This window comes from Diplotaxodon limnothrissa, unplaced genomic scaffold (genome assembly GCF_057381915.1).
Source record: "Diplotaxodon limnothrissa isolate DT_005_m unplaced genomic scaffold, D_limnothrissa_male_GT1.1 unmapped_scaffold_1, whole genome shotgun sequence".
NCBI classification, from domain to species: Eukaryota; Metazoa; Chordata; class Actinopteri; order Cichliformes; family Cichlidae; genus Diplotaxodon; species Diplotaxodon limnothrissa.
In genome coordinates, this window is record NW_028188555.1 from 255978 (window position 1) to 273818 (window position 17841).

A 17841-nucleotide genomic window follows, 5' to 3' on the forward strand; every position below is an offset into this window, starting at 1 on the left:
AGTTGTATTTTTGTTATTGACCAAATACTTATTTTCCACCCTGATTTACGAATAAATTCTTTACAAATCCTACCATGTGGATTCATGGATTTTTTTTTCACATTCTGTCTCTCACAGTTGAAGTGTACCTCTGGTGCAAATTACTGACCTCTGTCATCATTTTAGGTGGGGGAACTTGCACAATCGGTGGCTGACTAAATACTTTTTTGCCCCACTGTATTTCTATTTACATTCAGGTGACAGCAATCCATGGATGGTTTCGACATGCAAGAGGATATTTTCCCCGGTGCCCAGCGGGAGAAGACACTGCTTGCGATGTCGATGAGGTCCTGTGGCCAGACCCCAACAGACGGCGGGATCCATGAGCCCACGTATGCACAATTGTCATGATTTTTTGTGTGTACAGTATAGTGTTTTTTCTATTACTGTATTATGTTTGTGTTTTGCTTTATCTGAATTGATGGTGCTGCAGTGGACAATATTGAGTAGGCCTATTTGCTTTTTTTGGTTGTTTGTGTCTCCTGAAAATGTGCCTTCAGAATAAACAATGACAATGAAAGACTGCAGTGTTTTATATGAAGTAGACTAGTGTGTCCCCCTGATCTGATCTGCATGTGATGCAAGTATGTGTCATTTTGTCAACAGAGTTACATCTTGACAGAGGAATGTTAGGTTTTGACAGCAGAGTTTCAGTTTGGCACAGATGTGAATGGTATATTTTGATGTGTCATGTTTACTTGTGTTTAGAGTTTTGGCACAATGAGCGACGTTTTGCAAAATGTGTTCAAGCAACGGGCAAAAACTGTAACATGTTTTTCACCAAAGATTTCAGCAATTATAAAAATTCAACTCAAGCTATTCAGCTATTAGCATTCACACTGCATTTTCTACAGGAAGTACATTTTATATACCAGTTTCAGTTCAAAGTGCATTAAAAATAATAAATAATTATTAAAAATAATACCATCAATATGTTACTGCACTACACTTACTGGACTTGTGGAAGTATTTTGAGAACCATAAGAGATTCTTACAAATGTTTGAAAGAAAAAAAATCTTTAACATAGCTGGAGACTCGTGTAGAAATATGAATGAGTTTATAAAGTTTCTGTCATGGTGTGCTGTGACAGGCAGGTAGTAGGACCCAAACACAGGACTCTTACGTGGAATGAAACTTGAATCGGCAGCTTTTATTGCTGGAAACTCAGGTGGACTCAAGAAACTACAAACTAAGAAACAAGAACTAGGAAAACAAATCAGGAACTATGAACAAGAATCAAGTAAAGAACACGGAGGAGAAAAAACACCCAGCCCACTGAAAACTAAAGAAACCCCCAAAAACATGAAGAACAATCATTAAGGAACATATTTACATATTTAGAGTTACTGCAACACCAACACTGGGTCACAGCTTCAGTGTCAGTCGGTGACTTTTGGTCTGCAACAGCAGCAGAACAGACTTCTCAGTCTTTTGAAGAAGCCCTTTTTCTTCTTCTTGATCTGACGGTCTTCGGACTTCATGCTGGCTTCAGGTTCTGGAAAAGGTTCCTCAAAGGGAACATCAGGAACCGGCCCAATTTCAGAACAAGATCCGTTGATCATATGATCTTCACCTTCAACACAGGATTTGGACTCGCCATAGGGTTCCTCACAGGGAGCGTCGGGCTCTGCAACACTTTCTGACAGAGCTCCTTCGATCGTAAGGTCTCGAGTACTCAGACTGGATGCCCTTTCAGAAAGAAGTTCCTCACAGGGAACGTCGGGCTCTGCAACACTTTCTGACAGAGCTCCTTCAATCGTAAGGTCTCGAGTACTCAGACTGGATGCCCTTTCAGAAAGAAGTTCCTCACAGGGAACGTCGAGCTCTGCAACACTTTCTGACAGAGCTTCTTCGGCTGGTGGAACATTTGCCACTGAAAGGCCGTCAGAGGAGCGCTCACCATTTGTGCTCTTCACATCAGGACTTGAAGGGGGCTCAAAGATTTCACATATCCGGATCCTTGCTACATCAGCAATGGTCTTCAGCAACAGGGGTGCAAAGTTTGCAACTTGGATAGACAGAATTTCTTCAGGAAATTTCTGTCTAATCTCCATCAGGATGCTGTCGATCATATCGTCTCGGATAGAGCGGGTGAAGACGGCCTGTGTTTCCATCGCCGTGAGGCTCTTGGAGACACGATCTAAAGTGGCCTTGGTGACACTGGTGGAGAGGATACTTAGACTCTGGGAGGCCATGTTTAGGAGGGGACGAGGAGGAAGCTCCCAGAAGCCCTGGAGAACGCGGGGAACTACCTCGACCACTACCTCCTGCGCGGTGAGCAGTTTGCTGTTAGGCTGTTCCTGCTGCTTCTTTTTCAGGATTTCAACGTAATCCTTCACCGCGCTGAGGAGTTTAGGTGCTCTGTAGAAAAACATGATAAGAGTTATCTGTTAAACATATTCAAAGCATCATTTAAATATTGAAACACTGTAGCTGGACTGTTAACCCTGTAACCACCTTTGTATCATACATGAGTTTCTGAGACCTCGATCTCATCAACATGATCAATACTTGCTATAATTTCTAAATGTTGTGGACAAAACTCTTTTTTAGTCTAAAGTTAACATTGTCGTTAACAAAAAGTTGCCAAAAACACCCAGTGTATCAAATGTGATACAAAAAATAAATACACAATAAAAGTAAATCATACACAACATGACATAGCAAAGAACTCATGTGTGGCTTTTGTTTAAAGGGTTGATAAACATCTCAGTTCCAAAGAATCTGAATTTTCTGGCTGTTTTTTGATGGGTTGGGTCTTACAGGGTTAATAACTGTATGTTACATGTGACTCACTGAAATTTAGGAGGTACGGCCTCTGGGAACTGAAGAAGCAACCTGGCTTCAAATTCAACGTCCCTCATTTTATTGCTGACGTTCACCGCCCACACCTGAAACAGAAAACACATTTACAGTGCGCTTATGTGTAAAGGTTATGTGCACATAATGAAAAAAAAGTCTTGTGGGTTTTCTCGTCTTACCAGCCTTAGAAGAGGTTTGGCTTCCTCTTCGTCAAAATCCTCTAACTCAAACTCCCACAGCCTTCAAAAGAAAGCAAAGCAGAGGTTTTCTCTCAGCACTTACACGTCATCACAAACAGACTTTCAGGCGTGACAGTAACTCACTGCTCTCTGAGCGTCTCCCTGCTCTTCTCCACCAAAAGATCTCTCAGATCTTCAGCAGTGAGGTTCGGTGGAATTAGATCTTCCTGCTGAAGTCTGAGAAACTCCGTCATTATCGCAACCTAAAAGTAAAGGAGACATTTAATCACCACCACTCTCAGGTCCTCAGAAATGACCTGATATTTTCTGTCAGCTTTGGTTTGCATGAATCTGGGTCTAACCTGAGCCTTGTAGCCCGGAAGATACCAGCAGATCTTTACAGCTGTTTCATAAATCGGTGTGTTGAACAACACCTGTCAAAGAAATAGCAATTTAGTCATTGTTACTTAAAATGATTCTCAGTTTGTCAACTTTTAAAACGACATCAAATTCTTCAAATTACTGAAATGCAGTAAAAGCAAAAGCGTCACATACCCTGATAGGCTTATAGATTCCTTGACTCTTTTCCATTTAAACGTGTTCAAATCAAAGTCAGGAAGAAAAACGTCAACTGCTCTCCAACGATGGCGTACGGGGGATCTGGACCTGAAAATGCTCTCAGCTCGGTGGTCTCGCACAGATGAGCTCTTTTGACAGTCTGATGTTTATTTATGAATGCAGAATTTCTTGAGCAGTCACCATGGAAACTTGATGCAGCTTCATGTTGTTAAATTAAAAGTAAACACTGTGTATTTTGCACTACACTCCACTAAACTTATCATATAAGTAAATAAAGTGTGGGTTAGGTCCCTCCTGTGGAAAGAGCCACACAAACCGATGGATCAGAAAAGACAAAGTCAGCTCCAGCATGCCTTTTCATATTATGTGCCTGCTTATCTCCATTTCTTTACAGTAGATGGGAACTTTTGCAGTAAAGCAATGGCTTACAAACAGTGGACTGTGGACTAATGCAGACATCTGAAGCCTGACAGCAGCTGGTATATACACAGCTTTGGACAAACTGGCCCTTTAAACAGCCCAGAGGAAGAAGAGACCTCTGCGTTATCAGTGCAGCCTAAAGCACAATAATAATAATACTATTAATATGATTTTTAGAGCAATAATGCCCCAAATACTGAAGTCATTAATTACACATCCGTCATGCTTCACAGGAGGTCAGGAGTGACCGATGAACGTGATGCTACATTAGTGTCTGTCCTATGAGTTCAGCAGGAGGAGGTGAACCCACAGCTGGGACCAGTTCTCTAGTGGGTCCAGTATCATACTTGTGTTCATCCTGGTCTGAACCTGGTCAGAAGAACTGACTTCACTTTTGAAAATTCAATACTTATAAAAGGTAACCCCAAACAGTCTACAACGGCTGTTTTCTGTCCACCGAAGCAAATTTGATTGACGAGGTTTTTGTACCTTCACTTCTCCAAAAAGCAAATAAAGAGATTAAACAAAGATTTACTGAACGACCGTCAGAATTCCCAGAGCTAACGTAGATCGCTTTATGCTCTTGAGTCAGGAGGGATAAGAAAAGTGACTGCAAACATTGTGGAACGATTCATAGCGTTTGATTGCTTGTGTGAATGTATTAAACAGGAAACCAGGAGCTGCAGAAACCCAGTAATGCTGAAGACGCATGCGTGTGCGTTTATTACAGGTTTTTCTGAATGCTTAAACCCTAACTGTGATTCTTACAGCACAATTCCTAAAACTATTGACACTTATAGCAAAACCACTCACTGAGTGTGCAAAACTAAAAGCACAAACACTGCTTTGCACTCAGTTTGCCATTTTGTAACACACACTTTGCAAACCTGTAGCTACAATCCACTGCACAGCACTCTTTTTGCAGAACTGTAAACACAACTCACTGCTTTGCACTCAATTTCCAAATGATCAACGCACTCCTAGCAAAACTATACACATTTATGGCCATTATTTACACTATTTTGTCAACTGTCTGGCACACTGCCACATGTGAAAGCTTTTTTAGATAATTAGTTCACTTTGCAATCAGCCTAAGCACTATGATACAGGTAAGCTCTGTGTGTGGAGTACAATGGAGGGAGCAGGAAGAGTGAGAGGAGGCCGAGGAAGAGGACGTGGAGGTGAAGAAGTAGGATGAAGAGGACGACAAGGACAAGGAGGAGCAAGAGGAGGACGAGGAGGGGGGAGAGGACGGGTAAGAAGAGTAAGAAATAGAATTGCTGATGACATCAGAGCTACAATAGTGGACCATGTCATCAACCGTGGAGTGACCCTGAGGGAAGCTGACCAACGTTTTTTTTGGTTTTTCTCAAACTTAAGTAACTGAAACCTTTCATTGAACTACAGCAGAAACAGATTGGAAATGCCAAGTTATTCTAACACTAGTGGACTTGTTAAACAAAACATTTGTTTCACTTCTTTCTCAACATGCAGCACCATTAAGAACAGTGGACCAGCATAGTTGGTCTGCATGAGCACACTTACTGCAACAGTTGTACATGCTGAAACTGGTTGCTGGCAGCTGATGTGAAGAAATGTCTGGACACATCAAAAGTTTTCTTTTTCATTTTCTTCCTCCCTTGGATAACATACACATGGCAAATAAAAACATGTAACTAGGGTGACGTGAAGTGTGTATCATCAGGTTTAACTAAAATATAATGAGGCTGTCCATCTGTGAAGTAATTGTTCCTTCAAAAACCACTGTGACAACAGATTTTATTTCATTCATTTGATGGTTTTCTATTCTGTATACTGGAACTTTTTAATAGCCCCCCTGTCCACACATCCTTGACATGAGACTTTCTGCAGAGTTGCACATGATGAATGCACACAAAACTTAAAGTGTTGCTGTCATATTTTTTTGGATGTGGTTTGTTGTCATAATCAAAAACGTGTCTTATTTTTTTATTTGTTTTGTTGCTGATCGGCCATTGGACTGCTGAGCCTGCAGTGAACAGCCAGTCACTGACTCTTGATGCTAGAGCAAGGACAACTGAGCTCTCTCTCTCTCTCTCTCTCTTTTAAATAAATAATACGTTCGAGCTGTTTATGTTTTTGACTTGTTATGGACTATGACTGGCAATGGGAGGGCTGGCGGACTCATATTATGGAGGTGGAGGGTAGACACATTTTGTGTGCAAGAGACCACATACTACAGTGGTGATTGACACAGACTTCAATGGACATTTAGGTGAAGGGAACAGAGGTTATGAGGTGTTGGGTAGGTGTGGTGTTTAGGAGAGAAATCTAGAAAGACAGATGTGGGGCAGATTTTCCAAGTGGAAATGGCCGTGGTGCACACATACTTCAAGAACAGGGAGGAACTTGTAGAAATATATGAAAGTGGAGGAAGCTGCACACAGGGCAACTAAATATTATGCAGAAGGTGAAATCAAAAAGACAGGAGACAAGGAGGTGTCAGGGAGAATGCAGCTATGCAGCATCAAATGGTAGTTTGAAGGATGAGTTTGGACATCAAGAAGAGGAAGTGAGTGAAGGCAGAGACATGCAGGAGTATAAACAGGCTCTGGGTAGTAGGGAAGACTTACCAGATGGCTGGGATAGTACAGCTTTATTGAGATAAACTGCCAAGAAGGGGTTTGACGGCTTCTCTGCACAGAAGAAAGGGAAAAAAGAAAAGTGATTTTGAAAGTATTTGAAGGAAGAGATTTACAAAGAAAAAGAAGTGTAGTTAGCGAAATGAAGAAAATAGACCAAGAAACTGGGAGGCTAGGCATGTAGCAGAAAGAGGTGACAAAGGAAAAGGCTCAGTGCCACGTATGTGAAGCTGGACCCCAAGGAAATGAGGGAATGAGACTTGCTAGGCAGAGAGTGAGTTTGAATGGATGTTCAAACCCAAAAAAAAGATATATTCACATAACATAGATTGAAAGAAGCTGCAGGTGGCACAGCAGCTTTAATGTCTTCCAGACAGGAAGTTTTGGAAAGAAATATCATCATTTCCCAGATTTTACTATCTTAGTGTTCTGTAACAAAATCACTGTTGTGCGCATGGTGTTAGAGATGATGATGATTACAAACAAACTTAATGTGCTAGTCGTGCTTTTCTTGAGGGATTTGTCCTTCGACCAGTTTTCATGTCATTGGAATCATTTGTATTCACTGATTCTGGCACTTATTTCATCAAACCAAACTCCAAGTAAATACTTTCGGCTTTTTGGTTTTGTCAAACGAACTAATGTAAAGAATGCCTGGCTGTGCACTACACCACGCAGTGGGAATTTGTCTTCTCCAGTTAAATTCAGGATTAACTTGCTTTATAACACAGACCTCAAAAGTAACCGTTATAACCCCAAACACAAGAAAATGTGATCTACAGCACAGTGAGAACTGGCAACGCTTATCTGGAGGGGTCAGAGTGAATGAACTGGACACCTGTAGAAGCAGGATTTGATTTCCACTGATTTCCTTTCCGATCCGATACCAAGTAAAGTTCAGGGTGGTATCGACGATACTGATCTGATACGATACTCTGAACAAAAACTTATTTTTTTACTCTATCTTTTATTTTATCTCAAATTATAGCGTCGTAATGATCACAGGACATCAGATTACTTGTTCTTATCACTTAATGATGCAGAATTATCATATAGAAATGAAAAACCTGAAGTTGTGGCTATTTGTTGCCTGCCTGCAGCATTAAAGGACTCCGTGAGAGACGTCTGTCTCGCCCTGGCAGCACCTCTCCCTCTCCTCCTCTTCAGTTCGCCTCAACATACGCTCGTCATATTCTGTGATATGATTCACTCTGAGGTGTTTGACCAGGTCAGCGGTGTTACCACAACACCTCACATTCTTGCCACATGTATGGCAAACCACGTCTCAGCTGTTCGTGGAGGTAAAATACGTCTGCACATGACTCTGTTTACGCTCAGCCATTGTTGTGAGTGTGCACGCCAAGGGGCCGGACACAATGACGGGTATCGGAGGAATCGATATTTCAGTATTGATCCGCACATCACTAGTTGAGATACGTTTTAAAGTAGTCCAAAAAACAAATGCATATTTTCCCGAACCACTGTTCCTTGACTAAGGTGGGTAACGTGATGAGGTCAAGGAAGGGTGTGACGGAGATTTGATTGGAAAACTTTGTCGTCCGTTAAAGTTTCACGTTGGCTTTTTCATCTTGAAAGCCCTCTCTGCTCGTGTCCAACCCGGGTGAACAATCACAGATGTGAGAAATGTAAACAAACCGTCGGCAGAACGCTGATCAGGTTATTTTAAGCGCAAGAAAACAAAAACGTTGCGCTCACCGTCGGCGTCACGGACGAGGCCTGGGGGTCCGGGCCCGTCCACAAAGGTCATTGTAACACAAATCATACGATTGCTAATGAAAATGCTATAAAGCTACATCGCAGATAAGTCTCTGGAGTAACAATCAAGGCCATGTTAGTTATTTGATGAATAGTATCTGTGCCACTCATGGCGCATGACTGAGGAGGACGTTGACCTCTGCAAGTCAGGAAAGTCTGCTACTCATTGTATAAATATGAGATTTTTTTCAAAAACCAGCCAGCCATCATCTCGGGAGGCTGACTCCAAAGTACCATCTCACTTCAAACTTGCAAAACAAGTCGAGTCGATGCGAGCGCACTGCTTGTTTCTAGTTAGTCTTTAAGGATGACAGCATTAGTCTGCTCCTTTGTATGAAATAAAGTGAGTCGAGTCCATGTGGTCTGGCACCCACCCACATTTCTCTGCTAGTGATCCATGAGGACTCCACCTTGTTGCCAGTTCTCTTGTGTGGAAGCTTCAGGAAATGACAGCTTCACTCTGACGTGTGTGAGCTGTGTGAGGTCTGTGGTTAGAAGTTTACAGTGTTTGCTCTTTGTGTCGTCTGTAATATGCTCTATGGCTTTAAAAAAATGGCCACATGTTTCTGTAGCTGAATTTGTCCATCTCTGACCTTCTGAGACTGTATTTTCAAATAGGGACGTTCTGACTTTTCTTCACCTTGTACTTCATTCTGCAAATGTTTTATACTCTATTAGAGTTATTACATTATTCTGTTATGCTATAAAATCAACCCCCATATAAGATCGTACTTAAGAAATACATTTAAAAAACCTTCCTGTGCAAATAACCCAAGTTATCTAGAAGAAATAAAAACTGCACCGCAAACCAAACTCAGGTGTTCGACCTGTTGAGCTCGGGAAACTAACTGGTGTTTCATTTTAGTGAGTGCTTTGTTAGATTCCTTCATTTGAACCAAATGAAGTTGATTAAAGTTGATGCACTGATGTGTTTGAAGTGTTTTGTTAGTTGCGATGGATCTCCTGCTGTCTTTTTTCCTCATTATTAAAAGAGGATTTCTTTGAATTTCAAACATCCATTTCCTGTTTATCTGGTCCCGGGTCACAGGTGCAGCAGTCTAAGCAGAGAATCCCAGACCTCCCTAAACAACCACTTCCTCCAGCATATCCAGGACAATACTGAGGCATTCCCAGGCCTGCTGAGAGATATAACCTCTCTAGTGTGTCCTGGGTCTGCCCTGGAGACTCCTCCTCATGGGACAGGCCCCAAACACCTCACCCAGGATATTTTTAATGAAAACATCACAAATAAGTCGTCAGGTCTGATGGTCACATTTGTGAGATTCAACCACCATAAAGCAGAGATCACACAGGACACACTGTGTAACCCTCAGCTCAGGTGTGTTCAGGACATTTGCTTGGAAGAAGCCGTCTGTGGATAAATCCTGCTCTCCACCTCAGCTGTCAGGTTTATCCAGAGAACGGCCGTCCTGACTTCCAGCAGCCCCACAGTCCTCGTTTCTAATAAACTGGCATCACTGAAATGAACTGTCTGCCTCGCTGTTCAATAATCTGCTCTTTGCCAATTTCCCAGCAGAAGCTTCCACTCATATCAGCATTTTTCTGTGATTCTCACATGAACTAAACATAAAAAGCTGAAGCCAACCTCAGAGTTCCCCGTAGTGAGGAAGAGTTTCCTCTGAGCCACAGCTGAGTTTGATGCGTCCACAAAGGAAGACTGACGGGAGGACAGACTCTGGGAGAAAGGCAGATATTAAAAGATATGAATACAAAGTACGCTGCAACAAACAGGACAGCAGATTATGAAGAGCGGTTAGACCTTCATGTGTCAGTCATTGAAATGTGATCAAAGTTACCTGTTTGACATCCTGATAGAAGAAAATCAGCTTCTTGGATCCGTTTGCAGCAAAGAATTCATGGATCAGACTGAACTGGAAGAATCAGACATTAATGACTCAAAGGTTCAACTCTGAGGAAGGATCACGTCTCTGAACTTACTCTGTCATCAGAGACGATGGCGTCTTCCACCGCCGCCTCCTCCAGGCTGCCGGCGTCGGCCAGCCTGCTCATCAGGTATTTATGTCGGGCATCCAGAGCTGCCCGCCGTTCCTCCTTCACGGCTCTCGCCTGTTTGGCTACTTCTCTCCTCGCCTCATTGGACAGCAGCATCGTCCTTTTACCAGACACCTGGAGAAACATCAGCTCAGTCTACAGACGCAGAGACCAGTGAGAGCTTGGCCCAAACATCTGCAGGTTTCTGAGGACCACGTTTGACCCTGACTGGAGGCATCGATTCTGAGAGTGACTGCCTAAACTGAGCTACTGTCCCCCCTCCACTGAGACGTTGTCCTGTGATGTGTCATGGGGGGAAGTGTTCCTCACGGTTGGACTCGTGAGAAGTTCAGTCAGTTTATTCAAACTTTAAAAAGACGCATTTTCAGTCTCTGGATTTCAGCAGAAACAAATGTGAACACAGCACTTTTTGATTGAGTATAAAAGGATGAAAGAGTCAGTGATTAGTAACATTGTTGCTGACTGATGCTGTTGTAGAGCTGTCTTTGGATCCTCACCTTCCTGGAAGCCTTCCCTGGATTGCTCATATATCATTAACTTGTTTGTGTTCAGTAGAATCAGGTGTTGTGGATGCAGGTCGTAGCTGTGTGAGGCCTGTACAGTCAGCGCTGTGTGAGCGCTGTGTAACGTTAGCTTAGACTTCTTTCTGTTGTTATCATCCTTCAGGTTAATGTTGTTTTCATTATGCATCACAGGAAGTGTGGGTGGCTGTTAGCCTCACAGCTCATGGAGAGTTGCTGCTGCTCTGCCTCCTTTTTGATGTTTCTGCTCTTTGTGGCTTTGTGTTACTTTGTGTCGTGTCTGAAACAAAGTGAGTCCATGTTACTAACTGTAGTCGGCTCTCTGTCTCGTGCACAGCTGACTGTTGTCTGAATGAAAGTGTTTTTGTACTTTGTGTAATCTGTTGGGTCTTTGAGCCCTTTTTAAACAGCATATGAGCCATATGTATGTGTGTATATGAAAGGTTGTTTGTAATACATCAAATTGTTGCTTATTCTAGAGCTGCTGCTGTGCCTGATTGGTCTACTCGCTCGAAACTGAAGGTTGACTTGATTCTTTTGGTTTTTTACATTTTGTCAATAAACCAACTTCTTTATGATTTGAACGGCGTCTCTGACGTGTCACAGGCCTGTCAGCTTTCTTGGTGATTGGTATAGATTTGAGCTTCATGCTCTGGCTGTTGTTGGGTTTTCCTCTTTCATATTAAAGCTTTTGTCCTACATTTGGCTCTAAAGTCTAATTCTAATCCCAGCACTGTGTCTGGGTGTGTGATGCTTGTTTTCCTGCTCTTTCTCATGAAACAGTCACAACATTCTCAGTCCAACTTTCACTCTTTGCTGCGTTTGCTGCAGCTGCAGTGAACATGGTGCCGTTTGCCTTTAAGAAAGTTGTGCACAAAGGCTTTTTCTCTAGCAGACAGCTGTGTGGCTAAAAGTCAGATCATTTTTTACCACCTCAGTCACACTGGACTGAAACAAGAGTGAAACTAGGAAGAATCAGAGTTTGTCCAGTGACTGCACTGATTTTCTTCATATTCACAAACTGATTCTAAGTAGTTGCATCAGCTAATCACCCGGACACTGAGCGTCCAACACGCTCCCTGAAGGGAAACGATTACATCCTCCAAACAATCACAATCTGTCTCTGAACGACTGGAATTATTCTCTGATTTGTCAATAACTGGAGTTTATCAATGCAGACACGTTGCCAACATGATGAAGTCAGTCTGAGTCGCATCTCTTTGGCTAACTTAACTCAAGTGGTTGCCGACTATTCTGGTTCTATTCCCATATAACAGCAGGGTTGCTGAGCACCTCTGTCACTCTGCACTTATGTTCCCAGTTCTCTTTTGTGGAGGAATTTTCCAGGAATTCCTGGGACCAGCTTTCCATGAGAGACCCAATCAGGAGCGACTGTCCTGGACACTCCCAGCATCACAGGGACTCACAAACCCGTCTACCACAGTGAGAAGACTGATGGTCACAGGCCCACATGTAGCTTTAGATCACACGTGTGCACTTCCTGTGGTCACTGCTGTAACTCTAGACTCACCGAGGGGCCAGTGGTTGGTGAGGCAGCAGCAGCTGAAGTCATGTGACTAATGGCTCTCAGCTTCTGTCCTCCTATTCGCCGGTGTCCTTCACCTGTCACACCTGGTCAAGAAAGAGTGAGAATGTTCAGAGCTTTAATGGAAAAGAATATTATTACATATAAAAGGCCTCTAACAAGTATTGTAGTGTTAATCAGGATGAAGTCCATCATGAACACTTCAGAGTGCTTCAGACAGTCGGTGGTTTCATCCACAGAGCCTCCAGTCTGCATATCAAAGGATCCTGAGGAATGACAGTGAAGCCCGAGTTCCCCTCATTACATTCATGTGTGTGACTGTGAGGAAAAGGTGATTGTATGAACGTGTGTGAGCGAGTGAATGAGGCTTGTATCAGAGTGGAGATAATGTCAGCGGCACAAGCTGGACGCTGCAGGTGTCACATGTGAATCTGTGCATCAGTGTCTGCACCTTTGTGGAGGTGAAGCTCAGGAGGTTTGGATTTGTTCAAAGCTCTGTCTGCTCCATCTTTCTTTCCCTCAGGCCTCTCCAGATCAGGAAGGAGGTCCTGTTCTCCTTCTCCCTCCTGGATTTCTGGATCCAGGGAAGGATCAAAGTCTCTCAGCCCAGCATCAGAGCTTCTGGCTGGGGGAGGACTGGAAGTTTCAGCTGGAGGCTGAGAGCCTGGATCTGCCATCTGAGTCACAATTCAAATATTCTCAGTAATCTCAAAAAGCAACAGAAAGGTGCCATTTTCATGAGCAGTGGGTTATCCAGCAGTTTGATTCATGTCAGCAGCATTTAGTTTGTAACTGCTGACTCACCTCTGGCTGTGTCCTGCTCTCAGGGTCACAGTGGACACTGTACCTTTGACCGAAGCTGCAAAGACAGTCAGCAGGGGTCTGGATGCATTCAGCACCACGTCCTTGTTGGGCAGACACCTTCAGTGACAGGACAGACAGTCCAAAGTAAGGAGACGTGGGACACAGTGAAGACACAGAAACAGAAACCAGAACTATAATCACAAAACAAACTCAGAAACATAAAGAGTGAATCAGCTGATTCAGTGTTTGTGACAAAAACATGGATCCTGGTTAATAACTTTTATTTGTTTGTTTCTGTATTATTTTGTGTATCGTTCTTATCAGCTGTTGTTTTGTCAGTGAAATATTATTTCATTGTTTTAAGCTTTTTGTTGACTTTGAAGTGCTTAAGTTGATATTTTTGAACATTTAATTTGTTCGATTATTGTCGAGTCGATAAAACTGTCAAACGCACAGCTGCTTCCAGCACGGCCGGAGGAGAGGTGGCCGAGCAGACGCACAACACACACAGCTCACAGGTTTGCATTTCTATATATTGCAGATGTTGCAGAAATTGAGAGTAAAGAACTCAGAGATCCAGCGCTGTCTCCTGCCCCTTATTTATACACCACAACACAACGACAGGCGTAACTCACACAAACGGGTAACATGAGGCTCAGATGCTTTGGACGTGTTCACATATACTGGACACAGAATGATGAAGATGGAGCTGCAGGAAGGAGGAAAAGAGGAAAAACACAGAAAAGATTCACAGATGTGGTGAAAAAGGACACGACAGCTTCTGTTTGTTAGTTTGGTTTTTCTTTATTTGGTAAAGATTCAGAAATAAAGAGAAGATCACATGTTTGAATATTATATTAACGTTCTGTAATTACAACAAGTTGTAAAATCTTTCCAGAGTGAGACAGAGACTGTGCAGAGACTGTAGAAGGACAGAGCAGCAGCAGAGCAGTCCAGATACACTGATGATCCTCTGTCAGATCCAGAGGGACACACAGGGCTGATGCTGGACTCTACATTGTGTCTGACAGTGGAGCTGTTCTCAGAGCAGTTCACTCTGCAGCACTGACAGTCATCTGCACTTCATTCCTCTGTCAGTCACTGCTGGATGAAGCTCTCCTCTCCACCTCCCAGTAACATGGCCCAGTCAGAGCGTCTCTACACACAAGCTGCTGCTGCTTCAACCTCTCTGGATCATCAGGACACAGCTGCTCCTCTCTCAGCACACACACTGTCCTGTTTACCATCGTGGTCTCCACCTGCAGAGAGAAGGAGGAAGAGCAGAGGAGATAAACGAGTGTTTCCAGAGACTCTTCATCAGCTGTCAGTCAGTGATGCAGCACATCCAGTATAAAGAGCAGCAGGGACGTCAGTGCTGGGACTGTACTAGGACTCATTGTTGCTTCACTTTTTCTAATCTTTGGATTTTTATTGAAGTTGCTGAAAATGTTTTTCCCTCCTAGTTTGAGTTTGGACTTTCATTCATTAGAAGAACCTTGGTGTGTCCACTCTGAGCTCTGTAGGAACCCCAACAACAAGCCCAACAATCCAGATGGACGGTTCCAGCTGTTAACTGGAGGAATTCCATCCAAACATCTGCTCTCACTAAATTCTTCCTCACCTACAGACTGTGTTCTTCACTGCTTTAAACTTGGAAATCAATGCAGTCATTGGTCTGCGTGCTGCTTTGTTCAGAGAGCTGATTGGCTGTTGACAGTGTTTGATCAGAGCGTGTAAGCCGTTACTATGGTGACCATAAAGGTGAGAAACAGGAAGTGTTTGTGTCCAATCCTGAAGCCTGTCACCGTTCTCCTCTCACAGCTTCACTGAGAAGCTGCAGCTTTACAGGAAACACTGGATCTTTGTTTCATACTGACTGTGTTTAGTACAATACTGCTGACAGCACCACCCACTCACTCCATCACTCTACTGACCTCAGAGTCTCCAGTCTGTAGTCTGGACTCTGCTGAAGATCAGACAGCTGCTTCACATCTGGATCCTTCAGGTTGTTAAGTTGTAGGTTCAGCTGTCTCAGATGGGAGGGGTTGGACTTCAGTGCTGCTGCCAGATAATCACAGCTGATCTTTGACAAACGACACCAGCTCAATCTGTATAAAGAATGAAAGATCTAAGTTTATTAGACAAAGTGCTTGAAATCATTCAGTGTTTCATCATCTGTTCAGAGCTGAAGAAGGTTCAGAATGTAGAAGTTTAGAAAATGGAAACTCCAAACAGCTGAAGCCAACAGGAAGCAGCTTCAAACAGGAAACTGTGCAGAGTTTCAGACTATATGTCCTGATGCAGCCAGTTGGATTTTGGAGATTTGAATCTCTGTTCTGTGACTAAGTCCTTGAATCATTTCTTCCAGTTGGTCCAACAAGACAGACTAAGTATTGGACATGTGTTGTGGCTCCATCAGGGGAGCTTCTAAATGTGATGTGATGGCCCCTCTGGGTCTGTCAGGTCACAGCACTGAAGAGAGCTCAAACTGGACACACAGCTGTTCCAGTCTGGACCAAAGACTCTATACTGGGACTGAGGGACTGCTTTGACTGCACCCACTGGGACTTTTTAAAGGCTCATGTTCTCACTTAGATCATCGATTTCTACTGACATTTCTTTCTGGGAAAAACGGGGATTACTTTGGAAACAGGAAGTATTTTCCCCAATAAGCAGCCCTGGATTAGTAAATCACTCCAACATGTTCTCAGGCAGAAGAAGCTGTCTTGTTATGAGGGAGAGAAGAAAAAGATTGAGGCACAGAAACCTGTTGAAAGAGAGATAAAGCAGCTAAAATCAGGTGTAAAAGTAAAGCAGAGGATGAGCTGAATAAAGGACACTCAAGGCTGGCTTGGAAAGGAATGAAGTCCATGGTGGGGATGCAGGACAAGGAGCAAAGATGAATGTGATGCTGAATCAGCAGAAGACTTGGACTCATTTGATTCCAGCTTTGATATCATTGATTTCAATGAAGAGCTTTGTGATTGTAGCAAAGGGCTGGTAGCTCTGAGAGTCCCACTGATGAGGTGTTTGTGTGGAAATCTCTTAGTGGGACCAAAGAGAGAAAAAGCCCTGGTCCTGATGCTGTGGGAGGGAAATGATTGAAGTGTGCTGTGAGGAACTGACTGGGAGATTTTCACACATTTTCCAGTCCTCCTTGGAACAACAGGAAGTTCCCAGCATATGGAAACAAAGGTTAAGTGTCCTATGGCACTCAGTGATGATGGTGCTGTGGCCCCACCACCTCCACCTCTTTGTAAAGGAACTAACTGTAATCTGAAGCTTCAAATGGAACTAAGACTTCCTCCACTAGGTGGCAGTGTCTGATGAGAAAGTGTTAGTGGAGCTGGCCTGGAGTCAGAAACAGGAAGATGCAGGATTTGGGCTGAAATGGGCAAAAGTGGTTAGCACTAGTGCCTTAGAGCAAGAAGGTTGTAGGTTGAAGCTTGTTGGTCAGCTGGGCCTTTCTGTGGAGGTTGGATGTTCTCCCACAGTCCAATGAAATGCTGCTTAGGTTCATTGGTGCTTCTACATTGGCTGTAGGTGTGGATGTGAGGGAGTGCTTCTCTGTCGCTCTCTGTTGGCCCTGTGATGGACTGCTCACCTGTGCAGGTGGACCACGCCTCTTGCCCTATGACAGCTAGGGCACAGGCTGCAGCCCTGTGAGCCTAAGCTGAATAAACAGTTAGCAAAAATGATCCATAGATGGCCTGAAATCCCCCAGTTAGCAGTTTGGTAGATAGCTATGACATGCTAATCCCATCCAGCAGCTGTATTCTACCTGTAAGCTGATCCCTGCTGAGCCAAAGCACTTTTTCATATACAAATTACAACCTTTAATAGAAACCTATTGGTCAGCATCTTATTAGCCTGCTGTTAGCTTCATTCCACAGAAAACTGAGAGAAACTAACAGAGTTGATAAAGAATAAAGAGAAATGTGCTGATTTAAAGCCTTTGAAGTGCTTCAGATGATCTCTGTCCACTTCTGTCCACTCATTCATTCATGTAAGCTTTCTAATGCAGCTTTGATCTTCACAGTCTGCTTGATGAAACTCATTCTAACCCTGAATGTCAGAGTGTTCCTCCTTCTCTTTCCCATCATTCATGCTGGCAGTGGAGGAGATTTGGATGTTGGACTGTGTTTTGGATGATGTGTGTATGTTTGTGTTGGACTGCTGTCTGTAAAGCAAACGCACATTTTGCTTTGGATTTCAGTGTCACACAGACTTTAAGGTGCAATGAAGAGTTTGAGAGTTTCACAGTGAATTTTCCAGTGGAGGATTTTTCTTCTTCTTTGAAGGTTTGAAATGTGAACATTGTTCTGCTGCAGTCAATGGACTAAACCAGAGAAGAAGAAAACAGACTTTACCATGAAGATCCTCAGTGTGGATCAGTATAATATCAGCCTGATGTCTGCAGTTTAGTGTCAGCACAACTTTCACATCATATTCATCTCAGCACAACTAAAACATGCTGACTGACCTCAGAGTTTCAAGTTTACATCCTGGACTCTCCAGG

The 17841-nt window shown here is 43.2% G+C and overlaps 1 protein-coding gene across 1 annotated transcript; it reads right to left on the minus strand.

Moving 5' to 3' along the window:
* Window positions 1–1419: 1419 nt before the first annotated feature.
* Window positions 1420–3612, minus strand: LOC146606951 (uncharacterized). The gene is made up of 6 exons (XM_085349121.1): window positions 3577–3612; window positions 3384–3455; window positions 3166–3284; window positions 3022–3082; window positions 2837–2931; window positions 1420–2401 (listed from the first exon to the last, which is right to left on the minus strand). Exons 1-6 carry the CDS (start codon window positions 3610–3612, stop codon window positions 1420–1422), a joined length of 1365 nt encoding a protein of 454 aa, XP_085205247.1.
* Between the last annotated feature and the right edge of the window lie 14229 nt (window positions 3613–17841).

What these genes read in the sequence shown, in the direction of transcription:
- LOC146606951 (XM_085349121.1), bottom strand. Translation starts at nt 3,612, where the DNA reads ATGGAAAAGAGTCAAGGAATCTATAAGCCTATCAGG. An exon ending in GAATCTATAAGCCTATCAGG is followed by an intron (nt 3,456 to 3,576) that starts GTATGTGACGCT and finishes TTTCTTTGACAG; the next exon opens with GTGTTGTTCAACACACCGAT. An exon ending in AGGGAGACGCTCAGAGAGCA is followed by an intron (nt 3,083 to 3,165) that starts GTGAGTTACTGT and finishes TTTCTTTTGAAG; the next exon opens with GCTGTGGGAGTTTGAGTTAG.